The sequence below is a fragment of the Diabrotica virgifera genome, chromosome 6, assembly GCF_917563875.1.
Source record: "Diabrotica virgifera virgifera chromosome 6, PGI_DIABVI_V3a".
NCBI classification, from domain to species: Eukaryota; Metazoa; Arthropoda; class Insecta; order Coleoptera; family Chrysomelidae; genus Diabrotica; species Diabrotica virgifera.
Genome location: NC_065448.1, coordinates 37,544,000 through 37,571,000, shown reverse-complemented (window position 1 = coordinate 37,571,000; position 27,001 = coordinate 37,544,000). Strand labels below are relative to the sequence as shown.

Genomic DNA, 27,001 nt, shown 5'->3' with positions numbered 1-27,001 from the left:
TATATTTTGAATACAAAACAGCCTGATTTTTTTCAGATTTTTGTAATAAAAAATGAGCCCAGGAAAAATTTTTGAAATTTTCAAAACATTTTTAGGTTATGTAAATATGATTTGGCCAACTTTTAAATAGTATTTTTTTTGTGCGTTTTTGTCGTTCTTTTGAATGGCAGAGGCAGAATTTTTAATATCTGAGCGGAAAGAACGAAAAAATTGAAAAAACCGTTTTTGGCTGTCTCGAGATGCATCTCGGGACAACCAATTTTAGGATTTAGGATCGTGACTACAACAACAGAAGAAACGCTAAAACTGTGAATTTTGTCATAAAATTTGGTATGTTGTCTTATAATAATATTTGGAACAGCTTTTCCAAATAACTTTTTTCGATATCTCTAACGCGAAACAAATCGAATCGCATATCGAAAATTCACCCTGTTTGTGGATATATTATCAATTTGATAATTTATTGCAACTGATATAGTCGTATTTTTTATACCTAGATTCAAAATATACATTTAAAATACTGACTAATTCACTAATTTTATCATAAAAAGTTTAAATTGTTTGCTTTGAAGTATTGAACCAATTAATGTGTAATAATAATATATACAGAGTGAGGTTTATGTACGGAAACCCTCAATTATCTCGAAAACGGTTTGCACGGTTTTTATAAATTTTGGTGGGTAGGGGTTTTTAATGCGGCCGATATTTTAGTGATAATTACATTGTTGTCAGATCTTTCGTTTTTCTAAAAATCTAATTAAATTTTTTACTTCAATTGGAATACCCTCTATATTTTTTGCGTTTTGAAGTCCTTAAAAAATACTAATTATTTTTCATGTTATATTCCCCATATTCCCCATTTATTTAAAAAAAATTAAACAAATTATAAAAATCAATTTTTTCGGCCCGGGTAGACATTATAATTTTACGTTCTTTGGACCATTGGAAACAAAAAAGTTCTTTTTTAATTTTTCTCTAAAGTTAATCGTTTTCGAGTTATAAACAATTTAAAACTAAGAATCGAATAATGACGATTTTCAAGGTTCAAAAACACAAATCAAAAATATTATTTTTGTTACTACCCAGTATACAAATTCAAGTTCAAGCCTTATTTTATCAGTTACCAATAAGTAATTTAAGCTTGTTTCATTCTAAAATATTGTTTTTTAGTTGTTAATGCAGCCCGATCGCCCGTCCTCCCATATGCGCTTCACTAACAATTATTAAAAAGCAATATTTTAGAATAAAACGGGCCAAAAAGGTTTATAGCCAGCGCCTAGAAGAAGAGCTTAGCTTGAATTTGGGTACTCAGCAGTTTCAAAAATAATATTTTTATTTGTGTTTTTGAACCTTGAAAATCATGATCCAAAGAATGTAAAATATTGTCTACACGGGCCGAAAAAATTGATTTTTATAATTTGTTTAATTTTTTTTAAATACATGTAGCAATAAGTCCGAAACTATGGCATTTAGGTATAGGCTAACATGAAAATAATCGGTATTACTTAACGACTTCAAAACAAAAAAGACATACAGGGTGTTCCATTTAAAATAAGAAAGGTCATAAGATTTCCAGAAAAACGGAAGATCTGACAACAATGTAATTATCACTATAATATCGGCTGCATTAGAAAACCCCTACCCACCAAAAACCTATAAAAATCGTGCAAGACGTTTCCGAGATAATTGAGGGTTTATATACATAAAACTCACTCTGTATACACTCACACTATAATACTCACTATAATACTCACACTATAATATTATTACAATTACTATAATAATATTATATTAATACGCATTAATTGGTTCAATACTTCAATGCAGTCAATTTGAACTTTTTATGATAAAATTAGTGAATTAGTCAGTATTTCGAATGTATATTTTGAATCTAGGTATAAAAAATACGACTATATTAGTTGCAATAAATTATCAAATTGATAACATACAGTGTGTCGCATTTAAGATGAAGACACCCCTATATTTCGGCTATCAAAATATATACAGATTTGAAATTTGGCACAGTCATACAGGTTGATGGTTCACTCATACAGGTTGATGGTTCACAATTTTTAAAATAGTCAACTGAAATTTAAATTTTAAACGCGGGCTACTGCGAATCCACAAGCAGGGTGAATTTTCAGTATGCGATTCGATTTGCTTCGCGTTAGAGATATCGAAAAAAGTTATTCCAAATATTATTATAAGCCCACATACCAAATTTTATGACAAAATTCACACTTTTAGTGTTTTTTCAGTTGTTTTAGTCACGATCCTAAATTATAAAATTGGCTGTCCCGAGATGCATCTCGAGACAGCCAAAAACGGTTTTTTCAATTTTTTCGTTCTTTCCGCTCAGATATTAAAAATTCTGCCTCTGCCATTCAAAAGAACGACAAAAAACGCATAAAAAATACTATTTAAAAGTTGGCTAAATCATATTTACATAACCTAAAAATGTTTTGAAAATTTCAAAAATTTTTCCTGGGCTCATTTTTTATTACAAAAATCTGAAAAAAATCAGGCTGTTTTGTATTCAAAATATACATCCTCTTGAATTTTTTCAGATTTTTTAAATTAAAATTGCGCTCACAAAAAAATAAAACCTAAAAATACTTCTTTTCTCGATTTAAGAGGTTTTAGGACCTCTGGGTAGCTAAAAATTTGCATGAGGGCATAATTTTATATCCTTTATCGAAAACATAAGTAGCTGGGCTGATCGGTGCGGGGGCATTTTTGATCATCTTATCCCGCTATAGCCTTTGAATTTATTTTTTCAACTTAAATTTGGAGTAAATTCTAGATTTTATGATTTAATTTATTCTAGAATAGGTGATAATTTTAAACTTTTATATATTGTAGGGACCACCAGATAATAGACATTCCATCCTTATGTAATATCTATAATAAAACATTATCACCGAAAGAAATATTTGGCAAATTAAAACGATGCAATACTTGATTTTGTTAAAATGTTAATAAAGAGTATCTCACTGTCTCAATTAACATTAGACATTGGCTGACGTAAACAATTTAAACTATTAATTATACTGTTATAACCCGAAATGGTAACGAATATATTAGTAATATTTTTAATTCATTGAAATGACGTTATTTCTAAAATAAAAGTGATACAAAATATTTTGCAAATTGCAAGTTAGATATTTTAATGTACATTATCAGTATTGTTTTTTTTTGTCTAAGAAATAGTTTTATGAACACTTTTTTTGTTGGCATTTTAGTTTTATTATATTCTCGATATTATTCTAGGTTGTTTTATTGTCTGTAATGTCATAATTGATTCGAAAATTTAAAAACTTGAAAAATGTAAAGATAGTACTGCGATAATAAAATTCGAAGATGTCAATCCAAATAAAATGGCGAGCCTCTACGATTGAATGACCAAAATCCAACAGGTTTTGATATTTAAGATTTATATATGGTTTAAATAAAAATACTATATTTTTTAATTGCCTACATAATGAAAAATGCTTTTATAAAAAATATATACCTACTTAATATATATCAAAGAAATATTGTTTTCCTGTTTATGCCTAGAATTATCATTTTGTATCACCGAATTTTGGTCAATGAAACCCATTTCTTCTTTTTTTAATGTACTGTAAATATAAATATCATTTTAATATTCAGCAGGGCAGTTTATTGTGAGGTGTATAACATAGCTGACATTTTGTGAAAATATATTCAAACAAACCAACTAAGTAGTAAAATGCATCGATTTTAAAGACAGAAAAACTAAATTAACAATACTTTAGAGGAAGATATGCAGTGGCAGTGCAGTTTTTATTACAATTAAATATTATATAATAATGTATTCTATTTATTGTACTTCATTCATGAGGATTACTGGTAAATACAGCTTATAAATTGCTACATCTCTGTGAATAAACTGCCCTTTGTTGAATACTTTACGTCCGTACGAATAAATTATTGTTCTAATTTAGCGAGACCAAAGAGAGCACCAGAGACTGCAGTAACAGCATCTCCTGAACGAGTGAGTCGAACAAGAAATCGAAACTCACAGTCACAACGTAAGTATAAGAACTTTTGTAATTTTTTCTTCTTGTTTTTGTATTACCTGCTAATTTTTCATGACAAATGATCACGTGCCGAATAAGTGCTGCTGTAAATATTATAGGAGCATTAAGTGCAGTTAATTAAAAAGTATATAGGAATTAAAACCTAATTACACATTTGTAATTATCTTCGCTTCTTCATCTAAATCAATTCTCTTACTACAAATTCCCCAAGAACAATGCGGATTCGTCCCAGCTAGAGGAACAAGTGAACACATTCTTAATATATGTCATATTATCGAACAATCTCTCGAGCTTAACATAGAAACACATTTGTGCTTTTAGTCTAAGAGCTAGTGAACCCTGCGAGTAAAGCAAGAAACCCATTATGAACGGCCGGCACGGCACAGCCCGGCCCGGCAGAGGACAGTCCAAATTCATTTGTATAGTTTTAAATGCAACGTAACCCATTATGAGCGGTCGGCTCGGCCCGGCACAGGCCAGCACGCAAACGGAACGGCCAAAATTCTCCGAGGAGAATAAAATCCGTTGAAGTCGAACGGCCTGAACGGCCAGTCGGCGCCAGTGCGTCATAATTGTTGGTAATAAGCAGATATATTGTTGTTTTTTTAATTGAAAGCGCGTTGTTTCTTTTGAAATAAAATAATATGGAAGAACTTTTCATTGAGAGTGTCAGAGAATACCCATTTTTGTATGATGCATCGGACTCAAGTTATCATGATAGTAAGAAAAAGGACAATACATGGGTACAAATATCCGAAAATTTTGATCAATGGACAGGTACGTACATTATCTTTTAACCATGAATTCGTTTTTTTAACATGATGCATATTCATTAAAATTGTGTAGTTTATGTCTTTTAAAAACTTTTATTTTACGATAGTTTTTAAAATATATGATCATACAAATAGGTTTTTGGACGTGCCGGCCTGTGCTGTGCCGTGCCGGGCTGTGCCGTGCCGGGCGTTCATAATGGGTTACCTGCTTAAGGCTAGAAATTTGTATGGTGATAATTTATAGCACACCAAGGCTAAAACCAATGACCTGGCAGGCATCAGCCCTGCACGTGTATCTACCAGGTGAATCGAAAAGTGCATAGTTTAGGGGTAAAATAAACTTTCTCCTGTAAAGTTTAAATTTAAGTATGTGTTTGAGTAAGTCATTTAGAAGAAATGTGTACAATGACAGGCGATTCTGAACAGCATAAGACCTTGCCAGGCGAGGGGAAAGATTAGGGTTTTTTCCTAAAATTATTTTTTTGCATCGATTAAAGTTTTTTTAGGTTTTTTGAATCATTCCAAACGGAAAGTCTTTAGTGACTTTTCTCTTAGTTTAATAGTTTTTGACATATAAGCGATTAAAAATTAAAAAATTGCGAAATCGGCATTTCTAACCCTGAATCGGACATTTAACTGAACATTTCAATATTGGTTCTATCAATATAGGTAGATATTCTATAAACATCGATTGATGAAATCCCGAAGAGTTTTTTGCAATACAATATCGAAAACCCTTTTGTTTTTTAATTGCTAATCAAGCGGGCGCGACACTGTAGTATAAGTGAGGACGTTTGAGTTTGCATAAATTCATTATCTCGAGAATGGACAAATTTGAAGAGAAATCCTCAGACAGGTCGATTTTTATTTTGAAATTAGGACTTTTTGGCATATATATAATACTAGTGACGTCATACATCTGGGCGTGATGACGTAATCAATGATTTTTTTTAATGAGAGTAGGGGTTGTGTGATAGATCATTTGAAAGGTTATTTAATTTTCTATTCAGTAATGTAAACATTAACATAATTATTTATACAGGTGTACAAAAACATTTTTTTGATTAAATTATTGTACACAAAAAGAAGAAAAATTGTTTCCACACCCTGTATAAATAATTATGTTAACGTTTATATTACTGAATAGAGAATTAAATAACCTTTCAAATGAGCTATCACACGACCCCTACTCCCATTAAAAAAAAAGAGTGTGTGTGTACTTTGTACGCACGTAAGAAGTTATACTTCTAAATATGATTTCAATGAAATAAATATACTTTCGAACAGTTTATTTGTATTTTATTTAAAGAATAAATTAATTTTTACTTACTACTTTCCAAACATTTTTATTAAAACAATATCAAAAATTAAAAAAAGATTAGAAAACACCAGGATTCGAACCGGAGTCCTCTTGATCTCCAGTCCAACGCTCTACAACTGAGCTATACCCTTTTGATTATCCGGGCTACAAGATTTCTCAGACATAGTGACACACAGACGAAGTGAATTATAAAATACATACTTTAAATATTACTTATTATTTTATTCCCGAGGTAGACTAGTCCAAATACACAAAAATTATAATAATAGTTATTTATGATATAAATGTTAAAAGTACAATTTTAAGGCACGTATGTGAAAGTTTCGTGTGAAAGATTCGCTTCGCTCATTCTGCAATTCACATGAGTACCTTAAAAATGTACTTTTTAACACGTACCTATATCATACAATATTTTTTCTACAAACGTCTTATATATCAACAATTATAATTTATTCATTCTCAATTACAGGACAATACCTACAAAAACTTTTACTTCAACTTGACTGACATTCCATTTTTATATTTTTCTTGACATTACATCAAAACTGCCTATACTGTCAATACGTAAACCAGAATAACATCTACTTTTATTTTTGTATATTCTAACAAATTTTAATAGTTTTTTTCTACAAACGTGTTAAAAATGCAATACAGTTTAAATTAAATTTTAAAAAACCTTCTAAACCACCTTTTTCAAATTGTGCAAGTTGTATTATTAATATCTATTAATGTTAATAAATGAAACATAAATATTTTGACGTTTCACAATTTGACAATTCACTTTTAACTGCAGTGCCTTAAAATTTTTAAAGCGCCGGTGCTTTAAAGTAGCATTTTTAACGCTCCTATGGAGTGCTATAAATTGCATTTTTAACACGTTTGTAGAAAAATATATTTAAAAACACTAATATATCCTTTCCACACCTTTTCTGGACTGATACATACATAAATTAAAACGTTTAGTAACTAACTCCATACTGCCTGTGTGCGCATGCGCGCAGATTAATAAAATTTCACCCTCAATGAAATCGCGCCTAAAGAAGTATAACTTCAAAAATCGATTACGTCATCACGCCCAGATGGATGACGTCACTAGTATTATATACATGCCAAAAAGTCCTAATTTAGAAATAAAAATCGACTTTTCTGAGGATTTTTCTTCAAATTTGCCCATTCTCGAGATAACGAATTTATGCAAACTCAAACGTCCTCACTTATACTACAGTGTCGCGCCCGCTTGATTAGCAATTAAAAAACAAAAGGTTTTTCGATATTGTATTGCAAAAAACTCTTCGGGATTTCATCAATCGATGTTTAAAGAATATCTACCTACCTTGGCAACATTGAAATTTTCAGTTAAATGTCCGATTCAGGGTTAAAAATGGCCGATTTCGCAATTCTTAAATTTTTAATCGCTTATTCTTTCCTATTAAAACCAAAAACTATTAACCTAAGAGAAAAGTTACTAAACACCTTTTCTGTTTCGAATGATTCAAAAAACCTAAAAAGACTTTGTTCGGTGCAAAAAAAATAATTTTAGGAAAAAACCGTAATCTTTCCCCTCGCCTGGCAAGGTCTTATGCTGTTCAGAATCGCCTGTCATTGTACACATTTCTTCTAAATTACATACTCAAACACATACTTAAATTTAAACTTTACAGGAGAAAGTTTATTTTACCCCTAAACTATGCACTTTTCGATTTACCTGGTAGATACACGTGCAGGGCTGATGCCTGCCAGGTCATGGTTTTTAGCCTTGGTGTGCTATGAATTATCACTATACAAATTTCTAGCCTTACAGGAAGACCGTTACTCGGAGGGTCACTAGCTCTTAGACTATTTGTTGACCACTCCAAGTCCTCGATAACGGAAAATGGGATAAAATGTAGCAATAATGTATTTATTTTAAGAACTGTATGTAAATAACACCGCTAATGTAAGAGTCAATAATGTGATTTCGAAAATCTTCAAATTAAAATCTGGAGTTCAACAGAGATGTATAATATCCCCCATTCTATTCAATATATATGGTGAAAATATTATGCGTGAGGTTTTTGAGGAATGGAAAGGTGGAGCGACTATAGGAGGGGAAAAAATGAAAAACCTATATTATGCTGATGACCCTGTTATATTGGCGTCTTCACCAGAACTGGAACATATTGTGAATAGGCTGGGCACGGTGAGTATGGAATATGGTTTGAAAATAAATATATACAGAAAGCCAAAGTAATTATCATCGATGGAATCAGAAATAATCAAACAAAGATAAGAAACATGGCAAGTTACGAAACGGTCAGACAATTTAATTACTTAGGCTCCGTTATTACTAACAGTGGAGGATGTGAAGACGAGATCCGTCGACGCATCACAATGGCCAGAGGGGCAACGGCTAAACTCACGAAAATATGGAAGAGCACTGAAATTACAAAAAACACAAAATTACGTCTTGTTGAATGTTGCGCATATCATAGACCGCACATCGCACAAATAATTCAATAGTAACAGAATTTGACATAAAAACAAGACTCACCACAACTGTCAACCACGATGGAGATATTTTGGAAATATAACTAGAAGAAGAGAAGGCATGTAATGCATGATAGTTGAAGGCAACAGAGTGGACAAAAGATCCAGAGGAAGATCTCCTGTAAGATGTAAAATGTACTTGGTCTTGGTCAGACCAAGTAAAAGACTGGTTACTCATTTTTCGAAGCAAAATAATACGCACATGAGAGAGATAATTGGACAGAAATAGTCAAACCAATTACATGACACCACTACATCATTACGCAGAAGAACAGATAGAGGAGGATGAGAAATTCCTTTTTATAGCCTTCTAGTCTATAGAACTAGAATATTGAGATGCTACATATTTTCTGTCTTATTATAGTCGGAAAAATGAAAGAATACCCATGAACGATCACATCAATCACTTATTTTGTATTTGCTATCTTTTTCTATAACAGCAAATAATATAAATATATTTATAGAAAAAGACAGCAAATACAAAATAAGTGATTGATGTGATCGTTCATGGGTATTCTTTCATTTTTCCGACTGTATATGAACTTAAAGTCTGGACAAATACGGATAAAATAAAGATATGTATTATTAAAAATAAAATAAAAATTCCATTTTTGTTCAGTTGCAATGCGAAGGCAAAACAATCTTATTTTTCAATTAGAATACGGAGCGCAGTCCAGCCCTCTGGGGAATACTCCATACTCCAATTGACCAACACCGAGAGTTTATCCCCCACACCGCAACTGACGTAAATGGACTAAGTGACTAGCGTCATCTGGCAATTGAGAGATGAAGTAGTTTTCAATCCTAATAGCAATATTAATAATATTTAAAAATATTAAAATATTACTAAAAGATTTTTAAATTGAAAACTTATTGGTCCCTTTTCTTGGTAACACCTCCATGGCTTCTAAAATTTGCAAGCCAGATGGATGCTGAAGCGAAGAAGACAAGAGAGAATTCAAAAACTTACAATTCACGACCCCGTCTGTTCAGCTGGTAAATTCCAACAGAAAATGGACCTAGTTACTCAAAGAAGTAACGACCAATATAAAAATAAAATAAAAATTCCATTTTTATTCAGTTGCAATGCGAAGGCAAAACAATCTTATTTTTCAATTAGAATACGGAGCGCAGTCCAGCCCTCTGCATCGACGATTTTCTACTCTTGTTGGAGTCTCATCGGAGAGAACGTAGGCCTGCTACTCCATACTCCAATTGACCAACACCGAGAGTTTATTCCCCACACCGCAACTGACGTGAATGGACTAGGTGACTAGCGTCATCTGGCAATTGAAAGATGAAGTAGTTTTCAATCCTAATAGCAATATTAATAATATTTATTTTAATACCAAGAAAATGGACCAATAAGTTTTCAATTTAAAAATCTTTTAGTAATATTTTAATATTTTTAAATAATATTAATATTGCTATTAGGATTGAAAACTACTTCATCTTTCAATTGCCAGATGACGCTAGTCACTTAGTCCATTTACGTCAGTTGCGGTGTGGGGGATAAACTCTCGGTGTTGGTAAATTGGAGTATGGAGTAGCAGGCCTACGTTCTCTCCGATGAGACTCCAACAAGAGTCGAAAATCGTCGATTCAGAGGGCTGGACTGCGCTCCGTATTCTAATTGAAAAATAAGATTGTTTTACCTTCGCTTTGCAACTGAATAAAAATGGAATTTTTATTTTATTTTTATATTGGTCGTTACTTCTTTGAGTAACTAGGTCCATTTTCTGTTGGAATTTACCAGCTGAACAGACGGGGTCGTGAATTGTAAGTTTTTGAATTCCCTATTGTCTTCTTCGCTTCGGCATCCATCTGGCTTGCAAATTTTAGAAGCCATGGAGGTGTTACCAAGAAAATGGACCAATAAGTTTTCAATTTAAAAATCTTTTAGTAATATTTTAATATTTTTAAATATTATTATTACTAATTGTATTATTACTAATATGATTTAATTGTAAATTTTAGCAACGAGTAGGTCAGGATCGCCTAGCTCCCGCCTGGCTTATATCTACCATAGAGCACCTGAACACGAATCTCCAAGACCAAGAAGATTATCTTCTGGTATTCCCCGATCAACACAAGGTTCCCGAGATACGTCGAGAGAAACTAGTCCTAACAGAAGCATGAATAGGTTTAGAAGAGGAAGTGATAGACCACCGATGAGTCCCGCATCGAGACCGGTATTGGCCCAGAAAATTTTACAGCAGAGCAGGGAAGCGGAAAATGCATTAGCGGATGTATTTGTAAGTAAACAATTGCAAGAACAGTTTCATATGGGCAATAGCCAATTCCGACAGAGGGCGCTCAAAATTTCAAAGATGGACGATAACTTCGGGAAAACAATTCATTTGTCATTTGATTTTGAAGCCGTAAAACGTTGAATATAAATCATTTACACGTGTGAGGAACACTGCAATAGTTTTTTGAAGTCGAAGTCATTGTTAATTACAATATAAACCGGCCGCAAATATGTACACAAATTAATGACAGTTTCAATGTTTTCCCGAAGTCGATGCTTTTGAAATTTACTGCCAGGTTCGCCCACTTTGCGGTTCCTCGCGAATAATGACACACATACTTAAAAATGGTTTGCGTAATGTGATAGGTGATTTCCAAATTAGCAACCAAATCGGTTGGCTATTCTTTTTCTTCTTCTTTTTGTGTAGAAAAGACTCTGTTTTCAATGTCCGTCCAGTAAGTTGTTCATCGTATCTTCCCACTGATCTTCTTCCCATTGGGGAACCGTCTCTCTACGTCCTTACTACTCTATTTGTTGTCATTCGGTTTATGTGGTCGTTCTATCCTACTCTTCTGTTTCTTACTCAGTTCATGCTCTCCACCTTGCATCTCCGCCGTATATATGTACTTCTAGCTATGTCCCATAATGTCTTACCATCAATTTTCCGAAGGGTTTTCATCTCTGCTGTTTCTAGCGTTCTTTTTATCCTCTCTGTGTCAGGTCGTGTTTCTGTCGCATATATCATTATTGGTCTGATGACTGTTTTGTAAAGTCTGCTTTTCATTTCTTTTCCGATATTTTTATCTCTCCTTGTTGTTTCATTATGCCAACCTGTGGTTCTGTTTGCTCTTTTCACCCCATCTTGCACTTCTGTTTTGAGCTTTAATGTTATACCTAGATGTTTAAACTCCATCACTTGTTCTATTATCTGACCGTCCAGCTCTAATTTACATCAAGTTGATTTCCTCCCATTTGGTATCCTTTTTTAGTTCTTACTTTTTTTTTATTATTTCACCCATGACCAGGTTGAACAATAGAGAACTCAGAGAATCCCCCTATCATCCTCTTTATTATGTCATCCATGATCAGGTTGAACAAGAGAGGACTTCCCTTCTCCCTAACTAGGAAATCCCCCTATCATCCCATAGGGCATTCCAACATGCTGTCAAGATAAATATGGCGGCTGGGAGGCAAACATAAATGTTATTCTGTTAGTTCTTAATGTGTTTTAGATCATTTTGGTTACGTTTCTGTGTAATTTTGTTGTGTACCAGGATTAATTTAACATTTTCACTGGAAACATTAATTTAAAAAGATAATGTGACTCATTTCTGTTGTGTATTGAAGTGTGGAATGCGAAGTAATCGTGATAAAGTTCAGTTTTATCGGTTGCCATCAGTGCTACATTTTAAGCATAAAAACTGAACTAAATAAGTTATCATCTGAGAGACAAAAATAATGGTTAAATGCTATAAAATGTCCTATAAAGATGCTAAATAACTAATTATGTCCATGTTACTTACGCTTGGAAAACTTTCTCCACTGTAGGTTAATTCAGACTCCTTGAGGTAAAATGAATCTATATTATTTATTTTGTCAATCTTTTGCTTGTACCGACTATACTGAAGTTCACATTCAGATGGCAGCGTTACAGAGATACGCCAGTGCTTTCTATATGGCAGAAATAACTAATAGTGTCAAAGTTTTAATCGTACGTCATGGGGCCGGCTCCTATTCGCCAAATTAAATTCCAACAGAGGGCGCTCAAAATTTCAAAGACAGACGATAACTCTAGGAAAACAATTCATTTTGTCATTTGACCCCACAGTTCTAAAACGGTAAATTAAAATCATTTACACGAGTGTTTTGCCAAAGTAACCACTAAGTTTTGCCACTAAGACATCTTATAGGTTAAAGACGACTCAAAATTATGTTTCTTCTGTATGCATTCATTTAAATTTGATGCTTAACTACTGATTTGTTTTTACCTTTTTTTCATAAAAAAATCTGACCCCCCGATAATCACACACCGTTTTAAAAATTATTAATCTATCGTAAAATTTCTAATTTTGTTTTAATTTAGTTAATAGGTACAGTACAATTTATTTTACACTAACAGATGACAATTTTTAATTAAATAAAAACTGCAAACTAAGTAGGTGAATTTATTTTGTAATAATTGTGTTTTGGAAATTATGAGGTGGTCGGAATATTTTGGATAAGAATGTACATTCTATGTACAGAATATATACTACATTTTATTTATTTATTTAATTTTGCTGTCGCTTAAACATTTAATGTCTTAATTTAAATCTTAAAATTCGCCTCATGAGATGTTACGTGCTGTCAGTTCTTTTCTATGGAATGGAAGCTTGGACACTGAAAAAGATCGATACAAGGAAAATAGAAGCATTCGAGATGTGGATGTACCGCAGGATACTGAGAATATCGTGGACAGAGAGAGTGACAAACATGGAAGTGTTGCGAAGGATGCAGAAAGAAAAAGAACTTGCGCTTACTATTAAAAAGCGCAAACTGCAATACTTGGGACATATAATGAGGGGACAAAAGTACCAGCTACTACAATTAATTATTCAGGGAAAAATAATAGGTAAAAGGTCGATTGGCAGAAGAAAACATTCATGGTTGAAAAATTTAAGAGATTGGTACAAGTGCAGCAGCTGCCAATTATTTAGATCTACGGTATCAAAAATACGCATAGCCTTGATGATAGCCAAACTTCGGAACGAGGACGGCACCTGAAGAAGAAGAAACATTTAAAAATACTGCGTTTAATACAATATTTATATTTATTAAGCTCAACAGGCCGTGAAGGCCTAGGGCTGAAAGATTTAATTTTTCCTTACAATTACTATTACATATTTATATATAATGCTATATCCTATACTACTATAATATATACAATATTACATTTGTTTGTATAAAACACTTAATACTACACTTAACATTATAGTCTTTCCATACATTTCTTCACCACTTCCTTCCATTGTTTTCTGTCCAAAGCTTTTTCTTTCCAGTTTACAATATTACTTTGTTTTAAGTCTTCATATACGCTGTCCTTCCATCTCCTTCTTGGTCTTCCTATTCTTCTTTTTTGTATTGGCTTACGTAATAGAACCATTTTTGGCATTCTCGCCTTTCCCATTCTTTCTATGTGTCCTAAGTATCGGATTCTCTGTGCTTTGATTGCCGTCGTTATTTTTGGTTCATTATATAGTTCTTCAAGTTCCTTATTATTTCTTCTTCTCCATTGACCGTCTATTTTCACGCCTCCATATATTGCTCGTTGTATTTTCCTCTCCCATCTTTCTAAAAGGTCTATTTCTGATTTTTTAAGCACCCATGTTTCACATGCATATGTAGCTGTAGGTCTGATAACTGTTTTGTAGATTCTTATTTTTGTTTTTCTTGACACATCTTTGGATTTCATTAATGGACGCAATGCTCCATACTTTTTGTTTGCTTTTGCTATTCTTGCTTTTATTTCCCCTTCCCCATGTCCCTTTTCATCTACTTTTACACCCAGGTATGTAAATTCTGAAACTCTTTTAAATGCGCATACATTTTCTCCTTCTATCTCCAATGTGAAATTGTCTTCATTTTCTTTATCTGTTTCTCCCATTATCATGTATTTTGTCTTTTCCTTATTTATGAGAAGACCAAAAGGTTTGGCTTGTTTTATTATATTGCTCATTAATTTTGTTAGCTCTTTCTTACTTGTCGATAATAATGTTAGATCATCTGCGAATGCAATACATTGGTGGCCATTTTTAAAAATCGTTTCCTGTGTGCTTATTTTACTTTTCCTGATTATTCCTTCCAGTATTACATTAAAAAGAGTCGTTGATAGTGGGTCTCCTTGTCTTAATCCTTCCTTTGTTTCAAAATTATTTGATTTATGTCCCTTCCATGCTATTTCGTTTGTGGAGTTATCCATAGTCATCTTTACCATCCTGACGATTTTACTTGGTATGCCCATTTCTTTCATTAGTGCGTACATCTGTTGCCGCTTTACCGTATCATAGGCCTGTTTAAAGTCGACGAACAGGACGTATACTGCTATTTTATGTTCGTAGCACGTAGTTTGGATTTCTTTTAACGCAAATATTTGGTCTGTCGTCGACCTATTACTTCTGAATCCTGCCTGATATTCGCCCAATATCTTTTCCGTGTATTGATTCAGCTTTTTTCTTAAGATGTTTGTCAATATTTTGTACACGACTTCTAGCAACGCGATACCTCTATAATTTTCACATCTCATTTTATCACCTTTTTTATGTATGGGGCATATCCTTGCCCTGGTCCATTCTCCTGGCATTCTTTCTGTTTCCCATATACTTTTTATCAGGCTATGTATCTCCTTGTGTAGTCTTTTTCCTCCTGCCTTTATCATTTCCGCCGATATTTCCGTTATTCCTGGGCTTTTATTGTTTTTTAGCCCTCTTATTTCATTTTCTATTTCTTCCCTCGTAGGTGTTTCTATTACTATATGGTCATCTTCAATTTCCTGGATTGTTCCCCTTTCTTCTTCGTTTTTGTTTAAAAGTTGTGTAAAATAAGTTTGCCAATTTCTCATTATTTCCCCGGGTTCATTTATTAATATTCCTTCCTCATTTTTCATATATGGGTTATGTTTCTGATATCCCCTTTCCATTTTTCTTGTTTCCTGGTAAAAGGATCTTATTTCCTTTTTTTGGAATTTTTCCTCTATCACTTTGAGTTTTTCTTCGTTGTATTTTCTTTTTTTATTTCTGCATGTTCTCTTCATAATTCTCTTCAATTCTCTATATTCTTGTGTGCTAATGTCACTATTATTTCTTAAGTTTTTTATTCTTATTTTTCTAATTTCTTCTGCTATTTTTTGACATTCCTCATCATACCATTCTTTTGCTTTTTGTTTTCTATTACCTTTAATTAATATTTCTTTACTGGTGTTTAAAACTGCTTCTTTTATGCTTTCCCACTTTTCTTCCGGGTCTAGTGTTTCTGGTTCTTCGTTTAGTCTGCTGGTTATTTGTTGTTCGTACTTCTTCTGTGTCATATTATCTTTTAGTATTGCTGTGTTGAATTGTTTTTTGATTTCTTTGTCCCTTTGATTGTCTTTCTTTATATTAGCATTTATTCTATAGGCTGCTCTTACCAAAAAGTGATCTGAGTCACATTCCGCTCCTCTCATACTTTTTATATTTATTATATTATGGGCGTGCTTCTTCTCTATTAATATGTGGTCTATTTGATTTATTGTCCTTTTGTCAGGGGAAATCCACGTTCCTTTATGTATATCTTTTCTGCGTTGGTATGTGCTTTTTATTACCATTTGTCTTTCTGTGGCAAAACCTATAATTCGTTGACCATTATCATTTGATACATCGTGTTTACTGTATTTTCCTGTTATATTTTCATATATATCCTCTTTTCCCACTTTAGCATTGCAGTCTCCCATTACTATTTTGATATCAAATGCTGGTAATCTGTCATATTCTCTCTCTAGTTGCTCATAGTATGCATCTTTGTCTTCTTCGGTGGCGTCTTCTATTGGTGCATGTACATTTATTATGCTTATGTTTCGTTGATTCCCTTTTAACCTGATTGTGCACATTCTATCTGATATCGGCTTGAAATTCATCACTCTGGTTTTCCATCTTTTCTGTATGATAAAGCCTGTTCCTAGCAATCTGTTATTCCCCCCACTTTTAAAAAATACTATATCATCTATTTCTACTATTTCTGTGTCTAATTGTTTTGTTTCTTGTTAAGCTAATATATCTATTTCATATCTTTTTGTTTCTCTAATTAATTCTTTAAGTTTTCCCGTTTCATAAGTGCCTCTTACGTTCCATGTTCCCAAATTAGTTTTCATTTTCTTGTTTTTAATCCCAATCGTCTCCTTGTCCATTGCCGTTGTTGCTACCGTTTCATTTACGTCGTTTAGTTTTTTTGGTTTCTGTTTTGGTTTTCTATTTTTAAGAGTTGTTGCTGATGTTTATTCCATGTCCATACCTCCTCATTTATTTTTATTTTTTGAAATCCTACCTTGACGTTTTTTCCTTCCAATTTAGCCTCTTTTGCCTTCGTTCTGATTTTACCCTGTATCATCCGTTCATTTTTGTCCATGTCGTCATTAATATATATTTCTTTTCCCTTTATGTCTCTCAATTTGCCTTTATTTTTCATAATTTCTTCTTTGTCCGTTGCATTTTCGAGCTCAATCAAGCAGGATTTACTTCCAATTTTTCTTGCGCTTTTTATTTTTGTCTCAACTTTTAGTGCATTGCATAAAAAATCTTGGACGTTATCTTTTGTTATGTTTTGATCGTAGGTATCCATATCTACTCCCTGCAGTATTATATTATTTCGTCTTTTGTCCTTTTCCATTCTGTCTATTTTATTTTCCAATTCTTCCACTTTTTGTTGGGTTTCTCTGTTTTCCTGTTTCAGCTTTTCATTTTCTTGTCTGAGTTCCTTCATTTCCGCTCTGTACTCTTTTTGCTCTTCTCTTAGTTCCCTTATTTCCATTGTGATAATATTTAGGCTCTCCAATATTTTTTCTAGTTGCCTATCATTCCCAGGCGACCGATGTACTTTTTTACTTCTGCTATCGTCTGCCTCATCTTCCGATTCATCTCCTCTTTTTCTTGTCTTTTCGTCCACACTATACTCGTTCTCAGCCATTTTGTACGTAGCGTTAACTGGGCACACCCGTTTCAACCACGAGGAGGTATGCCCAATTATCCACGCACCAAAATTGCTTTTGTTTTTCGGCAGGTGTTTCTATTTTTTTTAAATCCGGCAACACCGCTTGAAATTTGACCAGCGTTCGCCAGTGTTTATAAGCTTATCTGTTAGCTGTTAACCTCACTTTTATTTGTCCGTTTAGTATTTTATACTATTTTTTACCGTTTTTACTTATATTATTCTTGCATTAGGTAGGGCACAGTTTATACCTTACCTTTTTCACTCACTCAGCATTCAATGTTCGCTGCACCACGCGAAAATCGGGTAAAATGCAGGCGAAAATTAAAACACTTTGTTTTCTATCTAATGCCACGTTGCCACGCGTTTAATACAAACGTTAAATTAACAAAAAGTGTGATTTGGCATTAGTTAGTTTACGTCATTACGTAGAGTATAATAGGAATGAATACTGAGGAACACTGCAATAGTTTTTTTAAGTCGAAATCATTGTTAATTACAACATAAACTGACCACAAATATGTACACAAATTAATGACAAAGTCAATATTTTCCTAGAGTTGATGCTTTTCAAATTCGCCACCAGACGTCGCCCACTTTGCGGTTCCTCGCCAATAAAATAATTATAATTTGGAAAATATTTATGAATGTAAAATGCAAAAATACTACATTTGTGTGAACTGTTTTTTTTTTAGTTTGGCCCTGCTTATTTAAAATAGCAAAATTTACAATGGCAGTAGAATTGGCAACACTGTTATCCTATATCCGTACACTGCCATCTGAATGTGACTTCCACTATAGCAACATTTGTATTGTATACCAACAACTTTCGAAAATATTCTCTCTTGTTTATTTATTTACTGCTTAAAACTAAATAAAGTCGCTCAAGTACTTCTACAACTAAAAACTACACAAAATCAACAACAAAATGTTCTGAAAATGCAACTAAAAAACTATTAAAGGTAAAAAGTTCCAAGAAACACAATGTGGTACAAATATAAACTAATACAATGTTTGACAGTTTTACTCCCAGCGGTGTGATGAACGTCAAATTCTTGGAATAGGGCTTTTCATTCACAGTCATTTGTTTCGAAATTCTGTCATATGTCATATAATCCGTGTATATTAATATTATACACAGCTTAGGGAGCGTTCAAGTATTACGTAACGCGATTTTTGAAGATTTTTGACCCTCCCTCCTCCCCTACGTAACGCACTGTAATGGGCGTTTAACTATTGCGTAACGCAATTTTTGATTATTTTTGACCCCCCCCCCCACACCTGCGTTACGTAATACTTGAACGCTCCCTTATACAACAAATGACAGAAGCTCGAAACAAATGACAATCGATGAAAAGCTCTATACCCTATTGCCAGCTTCAACTGGGTCAGTTAGTTATTCTACTTTTACTTTTATTATGTTGTTCTGGTAGATATTTTCGATCGTTTTAAGTAACACACTCTTAGTTTTAAAATATTCGTTTTTGTTACAATGTTTACATATAGTATTTTTACTACAAAAGCGATATTACGTAGGTCAAAATTTTTGACGTAAGAGAACTGTCAAAACATTAGAATGTGACTTTTCATTATTGCCATGTTTATTGTAAGAGAACTGTCAAAACATTAGAATGTGACTTTTCATTATTGCCATGTATATTAATAAACATGGCAATAATGAAAAGTCACATTCTAATGTTTTGACAGTTCTCTTACAATAAACATGGCAATAATGAAAAGTCACATTCTAATGTTTTAATTAATAAACATTAATAAACATGGCAATAATGAAAAGTCACATTCTAATGTTTTGACAGTTCTCTTACGTCAAAAATTTTGACCTACGTAATATCGCTTTTGTAGTAAAAATACTATACATTAGTTTATTTTTAAACAAATATATTGTTAAATTGTTAAGTGATTTAGAACTATTAATGTACATTACTATTTATTTTACAGAATACGTCAGACCATTATAGGAGTCCGAGAAAGAACATTAGATCTGTCGATAACCAGTCTGATGAATCAGAAACCTCCAGTGTGTGTTCGGAAAGATCTGAGAGGTCTCTAGATTCCTTTAGAAGGCATTGTGATGTAAGTTACACAGATGTTTTATCATTATGACATTTATAACATTCATTAATTTATTGAATTTGTATTAAAAGGAAGTCTGTTTTAAAGTGCTTAACCCTTTCGGTATTGTGGGCACCTATAATATATCCCACGGAATTTTAAATTCGATTATATAACCTCAAATTTTCTAGAAATAGGTGTTCTTGTACAACGTTGTTCTGTGTTTTTTTTTCAAAATTTATTCGTGTATTACTAATTAATAATTAATACTATTACGTGACATTGGTTTTAATATAAAACACTATTGGGACACAGTTGTCCCAACATAAAACACTACTGGGACACAGTTGTCCCATGATCTAGCAAAGGATTTAAGGGTATATAAAAAAATCATTTAGGCATCATTATAAGAATATTGATCATATTTTTTGTCTGAAAAGTTTTGGGTATCTGCAGAATGTATTAATGTATTCAGCCCAGAAATGATTAACTTAAAAGGATTGTCAACGGATAAATGATAGAACATGGATTAAGAGGAAACAGTAGCGATCAACAGGTAGCGAAAACGCGTTCCAAGATTGCGGCTGTAATTTTGAATATTTTTTCGAGATATTTGGCACACGTATTCGTAATATAATAAAGAATGGCGGTACAGAGCCCAATTTGAAAAATATATTAATATGTGGAAATTACTCTGTAATTAAATAGAATATTAAAAAAAAACGAGCCTGTAAATTATTAATATTAAACGCCATTAAGAAGAACAAAAAAATACACTTTCTTCAAATAAACTTTTTTATCCGATGCCTAGATTTTGTGTCATTTTGGAACTACTAAAATTTTTTATTTCATTAGTTGTTCCAAAATGACACAAAATCTAGGTATCGGATAAAAAAGTTTATTTGAAGAAAGTGTTTTTTTTTTGTTCTTCTTAATGGCGGTACAGGCTCGTTTTTTTAATATTTTATTTAATTACAGAGTAATTTCCACATATTAATATATTTTTCAAATTGGGCTCTGTACCGCCATTCTTTATTATATTACGAATACGTGTGCCAAATATCTCGAAAAAATATTTAAAATTACAGCCGCAATCTTGGAACGCGTTTTGGCTACCTGTTGATCGCTACTGTATCACCTTAAAATCTACATTTTTTATGCTTAAAAAACTCGTTTTCTATTAATTTTACATTTTTGACATGGAAGAGATACAGAGAACCAAAAAAAAAATGAAATCCTGCTATTTCGTATTAAGGGGAACGGAGCAAAATGCAAAATTTTTAAGCGTGTCAAAATTATCAATGTGTTTTAAATGTATCCATTTTTTTTCGAATCATGAGAAAACTAATAAATATTTTTGAAAAATTTAAACGCAGAATGAAAGATTACATTATAACCGAGGGCCAAAAAGCCCTGAAAACTTCTATAATGTTTACTTTAATAAGTTACAGGGATGAAAATAAAAGAGAGAATTTAGTGTGATTTTTAATTGCAAATATTTCATTCAAAAGAAACTTTTTATTTATTCTAAGGGACTTTCGGCCCTCGTTAATATAGTAGTCTTTCATTCTGCGTTTAAATTTTTCAAAAATACTTATTAGTTTTTTCAGGATTCGAAAAAAAAAATGAATACATTTAAAACTCATTGAAAATTTTGACATGCGTTTGCCTTTTGCTCCGTTCCCCTTAAGGTGAATGTTCCCTTGAACGAAAATATTATGAACAAGTTTCTTTTGGTCAGAGCACGTTAGTGTTAAGTTTATGTTATAACAACTTGTGTTTTTATTAAAAAACCATTTTACTGCCAGGAAAGCGATTACGAACCTAGATTATGATAAACCCGCATTTTTCTGGATAGATCGGTAGACGTGGAAAGGAATTTATAGCCTCCAAGGTCGCCAAACATTACTCCTAAGGATTTCCCACTCTGCGGCATGCGTAAGAATAGAATTTTTGCGCTAAGATCGAGAACGTCGAGGATCTTAAGCATTGGATAATAATCGAGTTAGATATCATCAATGCAGATCTCGCGATTCTTACTTGGATCATTAATCCGATCGAAAAAAACGATATTTGAAGTGTATTCAACATTTGGAACACTTATTGTAAATACACAATTATTTTTTGCAAAGGACACCGCACATATCTTATGGAAAATATAATGTCACTCAAATGAAATAAAGTTTACATGAATAGATTCGTCTCGAAATTGTAATAATTTCATATCACTGCGTCAACTCTGAACTTTGATTAAAAACGACCTAAATTGATATAAATAAATCTAAAATCAAAAGGCTATCTATGTTAGTTAGAGAGAGAAAAATAGATTTTGGCAATTGCCAGTTCATAAATCTTTCTGGAGGTATTAAGGCAGAGGTTAATCTTATCTTATAGATCAGGGGTGGCCAAACTGCGGCTCGCGAGCCACATGCGGCTCTTTGAAGGATTACTTGTGGCTCTCGATTGTACCCAAGTTATTTTTTAATTTTGTATTAGATATGATTTAAAAAAATTATTATCGTTCCATAATATGTGTTTCAAAATGTCTTTTAATTTACTGACAACAAACATGAAAGACTTTGTAACAAATTCCATTTCCATCCAAGATAACAATGATATGACACATCGAAAACTGCGCTAACGAACATTACATAAGAGTGGCGCAATGTAAAGGTCAGTAATCAACCGAATCCAGACCGATTTTTGTATAACTCTTGCTACAGATGTAATTTGTATTAGGTACACATTTTGCATTTAAGTCATTTTACTCGACTTAGAAAAAAATTTTTAACATATTATACTAGAAAAACTTAACGAGTAGGTATATAAAAAAGCCGGAAGGAATATTGACCGAACTCCAAAATAGATTTAAAGACTTAAAATATGTTAAATCGTCTCTTCATTTTTTTCCGAATTCATTTGAAATGAACATAGTTCATAAGGTGAATTTTTTATTATTACCAATATATGACTCAAACAACATCTGGAGAATTAAAATTAATAGAGACGCAAGAAGATCAAGCTCGAAAATAAAACTATAAGTCGACGCCAAATACCGAATTTTGGAAATTTGTACCAGAATCCAAGAAGGTACCCTAAAAAAGAATGCTTGTCGAATTATTTCCATATTAGGAACAACGTACTTATGTGGACCATTTTATTCCATTTTATAATTCGTGAAATCCTAACACCGATCAATATTACCTAACCAGCATCTAAAAGAATTACTGAGAAGTCACATATTAATCACCAAATTCTAAAGAATTATCAAAAGAAGGAAAACAAAAATGTAATTAAGTTTAAATATTTCGTAATTGCATTTCGTAATTGTATATGACTTTGGTCAGTCGGACCAAATTATATAGTTCCTTTAATATGCTTAGCGCACGCTGGGTGAAGCTGTTTTCAATAGCCATTAGACTAATAGTATTTTTGAATGACAGTTTTATGGACTTCAAATTACAATTTACACCGTTATTAATCAAAATTCAGAGTTGGCGCAATAATATGAAATGATAGTAATTTCGAGACGAGTCTATTCATGTAAATGTTATTGCATTTGAGTGACATTATATTTTCCATAAGATGTGTGCGGTGTCCACCTGACTCATGCCCGATTTTGTATGAAAATGTTTTAAAATAAGTAATAGTAAAAACAGCTTACAAAAAAAACAAATAGTATAATTTGTCTCAAATTCTTAACATTTTCGTGTAGGTAATTGTGGGATATGAATACTTTAAATTTTTACATACTCTCATCACATTGTTTGTCGCAACTTGAATGTTATTGCATTAATGCGCTGCTTTTGTTGCATTGTGTTTCATGTTGTGCTTATACTATAAATACCATTTCTCATTTTGTACCAGTCGTACTCGTGGAGCGGCTCCCAGCAAAGGTTATCAAGAGATTTATGGGAACCATCTCGAGTGAGTAAAATCATAAAACATTAGCGATTGCATCTTCACTTTTGCTGCATGCTTCTTTTTGCTTGTTCTCCACATAACTTTTTCTATGCACCTAATATTGTACAACGTTACTATTATAGACAGACATAAACTAAACTAGAAACAGTTAGGTTTTATTATACCTTGGAGAATCGGTTTTGGACAATTTTCAGCTCATCATCAGTTTCCCGATTGAGGTTGTAGTCTAAGAGCTAGTGAACCCTCCGACTAACGGTCGTCCTGTAAGGCTAGAAATTTGTCTAGTGATAATTCATAGCACACCAAGGCTAAAAACCATGACCTGGCAGGCATCAGCGGTGCACGTGTGTCTCCCAGGTGAATCCGAAAAGTGCAAATTTAGGGGGTAAAATAAACTTTCTCCTGTAAGGTTTAAATTTAAGTATGTGTTTGAGTAAGTCATTTAGAAGAAATGTGTACAATGACAGGCGATTCTGAAGAGCATAAGACCTTGCCAGGCGAGGGGAAAGATTAGGGGTTTTTCCTAAAATTATTCTTTTTGCATCGAACAAATTTTTTTTAGGTTTTTTGAATAATTCCAAACAGAAAAGGTCTTTAGTGATTTTTCTCCTAAGTTAATAGTTTTTGTTATATAAGCGCTTGAAAATTTTCAAAATTGCGAAATCTGCCATTTTTAACCCTAAATCGGACATTTATCTAACAATTTCAAAGTTGCCAAGGTAGGTAGATATTCTTTAAATATTGATTGATGAAATCCCAAAGAGTTTTTTGCAATACAATATCGGAAACGCCTTTTTTTCTAATTGCAAATCAAGCGGGCACGACACTGTAGTATAAGTGAGGACGTTTGAGTTGGCATAAATTCATTATCTCGATAATGGGCAAATTTCAAGAGAAATCCTCAGAGAGGTCGATGTTTATTTTTAAATTAGGACTTTTTGGCATATATATAATACTAGTGACGTCATCCATCTGAGCGTGATGACGTAATCGATGATTTTTTTAAATGAGATTAGGGATTGTGTGGTAGCTCATTTGAAAGGTTATTTAATTCTCTATTCACTAATATATACATTAACATAATTATTTATACAGGGTGTACAAAAAATTGTTTTTATTAAATTAACTTTGATTAAATTTGACAAATAGAAGAAAAATTTTTTTGTACACCCTGTATAAATAATTACGTTAATGTTTATATTACTGAATAGAGAATTAAATAGCCTTTCAAATGAGCTATCACACAACCCCTACTCTTATTTAAAAAAATCATCGATTACGTCATCACGCCCAGATGGACGACGTCACTAATATTATATATATGCCAAAAAGTCCTAATTCAAAAATAAAAATCGACCTGTCTGAGGATTTCTCTTGAAATTTGCCCATTCTCGAGATAATGAATTTAAGCAAACTCAAACGTCCTCACTTATACTACAGTGTACTACAGTGTCGCGCCCGCTTGATTAGCAATTAAAAAAACAAAGGGGTTTTCGATATTTTATTGCAAAAAACTCTTCGGGATTTCATCAATCAGTGTTTAAAGAATATCTACGTACCTTGGCAACATTGAAATTTTTAGATAAATGTCCGATTTAGGGTTAAGAATGGCCGATTTCGCAATTTTCAAAATTTTCAATCGCTTATATAACAAAAACTATTAACTTAAGAGAAAAATCACTAAAGACCTTTTCTGTTTGGAATGATTCAAAAAACCTAAAAAAAATTGTTTGATGCAAAAAGAATAATTTTAGGAAAAACCCCTAATCTTTCCCCTCGCCTGGCAAGGTCTTATGCTCTTCAGAATCGTCTGTCATTGTACACATTTCTTCTAAATGACTTACTCAAACACATACTTAAGTTTAAACCTTACAGGGGAAAGTTTATTTTACCAAATTTGCACTTTTTGATTCACTTGGTAGATACACGTGCACCGCTGATGCCTGCCAGGTCATGGTTTTTAGCCTTGGTGTGCTATGAATTATCACTAGAAAAATTTCTAGCCTTACAGGACGACCGTTAGTCGGAGGGTTCACTAGCTCTTAGACTATTGTGTAACGACTGAAACTTTCAGAAACTGACTAGGAACCAGAGAGGCGTTATTTACTTTTATTGTGATAGCTCAAAGATGCATGGATATAAATGTGGATGTGCATGTTTGTTACGTTCATTTTGAAAAAGCATTTGACAAAGTAAGACATGAAAAATTAAGACCAAATTCAAAAGACAAAAAAACAGACAAAAGGGACTTACGAATAATAACAAATTTCTACTGGAATCAAAGAGCACAAATTGTAATAGATAACGAACCCAGTCCAGAAATTGAAATCGGGAGAGGAGTTAGGCAGGGATGTATGTCTCCATTACTATTTAATGGAGGAGCCGTTTTGAAGAAGCATTACTATCTCAAAGTGAAGTAATAATAATTAACGGAAGATCTATTAACAACATAAGGTATGTAGATGACACAGTGATTATGGCAAGCTCTGCTGATCAACTCCAATTACTACTAAACAAAACAAACAGTTTCTATGAAAAATTTGGACTAAAAATGAATATAAAAAAGACCAAATACATGATAATATCTAAGAAAACAAATATACAAACATTTATTTGGGAAATGTACCCTTAGAAAGGGTTGATAAATACAAATACCTAGGAATCTGGATTTCAGACAATAATGATTAAACAAGAGAAATACGGGCCAGGATAGAAATAGCCAGAAATGCGTTTGTAAAAAATTAAAACAATTCTCTGCAACAAAGACCTTAGTAGTCCAGGGTAATAAGAATTTTCTCGGGACACTCAAAGATCCAGGTAGCTGACTACTTTTTTAGTTATGGTAGACCTATAGGAAGAAAACCTACCTGTTTCCTGCCTAGAGTCCGCGTCCGTTTTTAATTATTAACAATTTAGTGCAAAAATCGCGATTTTTTTCGATTTTTTGCACCCCATTCAAAAGCTAAATAGTTGACATAAAATTAAAAAATTTAATTTTTTAGAACATTGAAAACCCTTTAAAATGCCGATTTTTCAAAGTTAAAAAGTTCATTTGTTGCTACGCAAACTGCAAAATAAGTGAAAATCGTTATTTGTTAATAACTTTTACTAAAACTACCTTAGAACTTTAGTGTTTCACCCAAAGTTGGGTATTGGGGTTCTTAACAAACCCTCAAAATTTGAGACCGATCCATTAATTAGTTGAAGAGTTATTCTATTTTTGTTTATCCCAGAGACTTTTATTTTGCAATAACATAAGACAGAAAATAATGAAGATAGGGCAATTTTGAGTATGCAAATAAAAGTAGAAGAATGATAATATCAAAATGTATTAAAAAAAGATAAAAAAATTAATTAA

General features: G+C 32.6%; 1 protein-coding gene across 4 annotated transcripts in view; it reads left to right on the top strand.

Annotated features, from left to right (window-relative positions):
- The window catches only part of LOC114333789 (CLIP-associating protein), a 271,149-nt gene that overhangs the window by 184,235 nt on the left and 59,913 nt on the right, over nucleotides 1-27,001 (top strand). For 3 of the 4 annotated variants that reach the window (XM_050653967.1, XM_050653966.1, XM_050653965.1), the window contains 4 exons: nucleotides 3,966-4,052; nucleotides 10,659-10,936; nucleotides 19,606-19,740; nucleotides 23,587-23,646. In XM_050653967.1, coding sequence (XP_050509924.1) covers nucleotides 3,966-4,052; nucleotides 10,659-10,936; nucleotides 19,606-19,740; nucleotides 23,587-23,646 — 560 coding nt within the window. The remainder of the gene's footprint in view (nucleotides 1-3,965; nucleotides 4,053-10,658; nucleotides 10,937-19,605; nucleotides 19,741-23,586; nucleotides 23,647-27,001) is intronic. The other variant, XM_050653968.1, reaches the window with a different exon arrangement.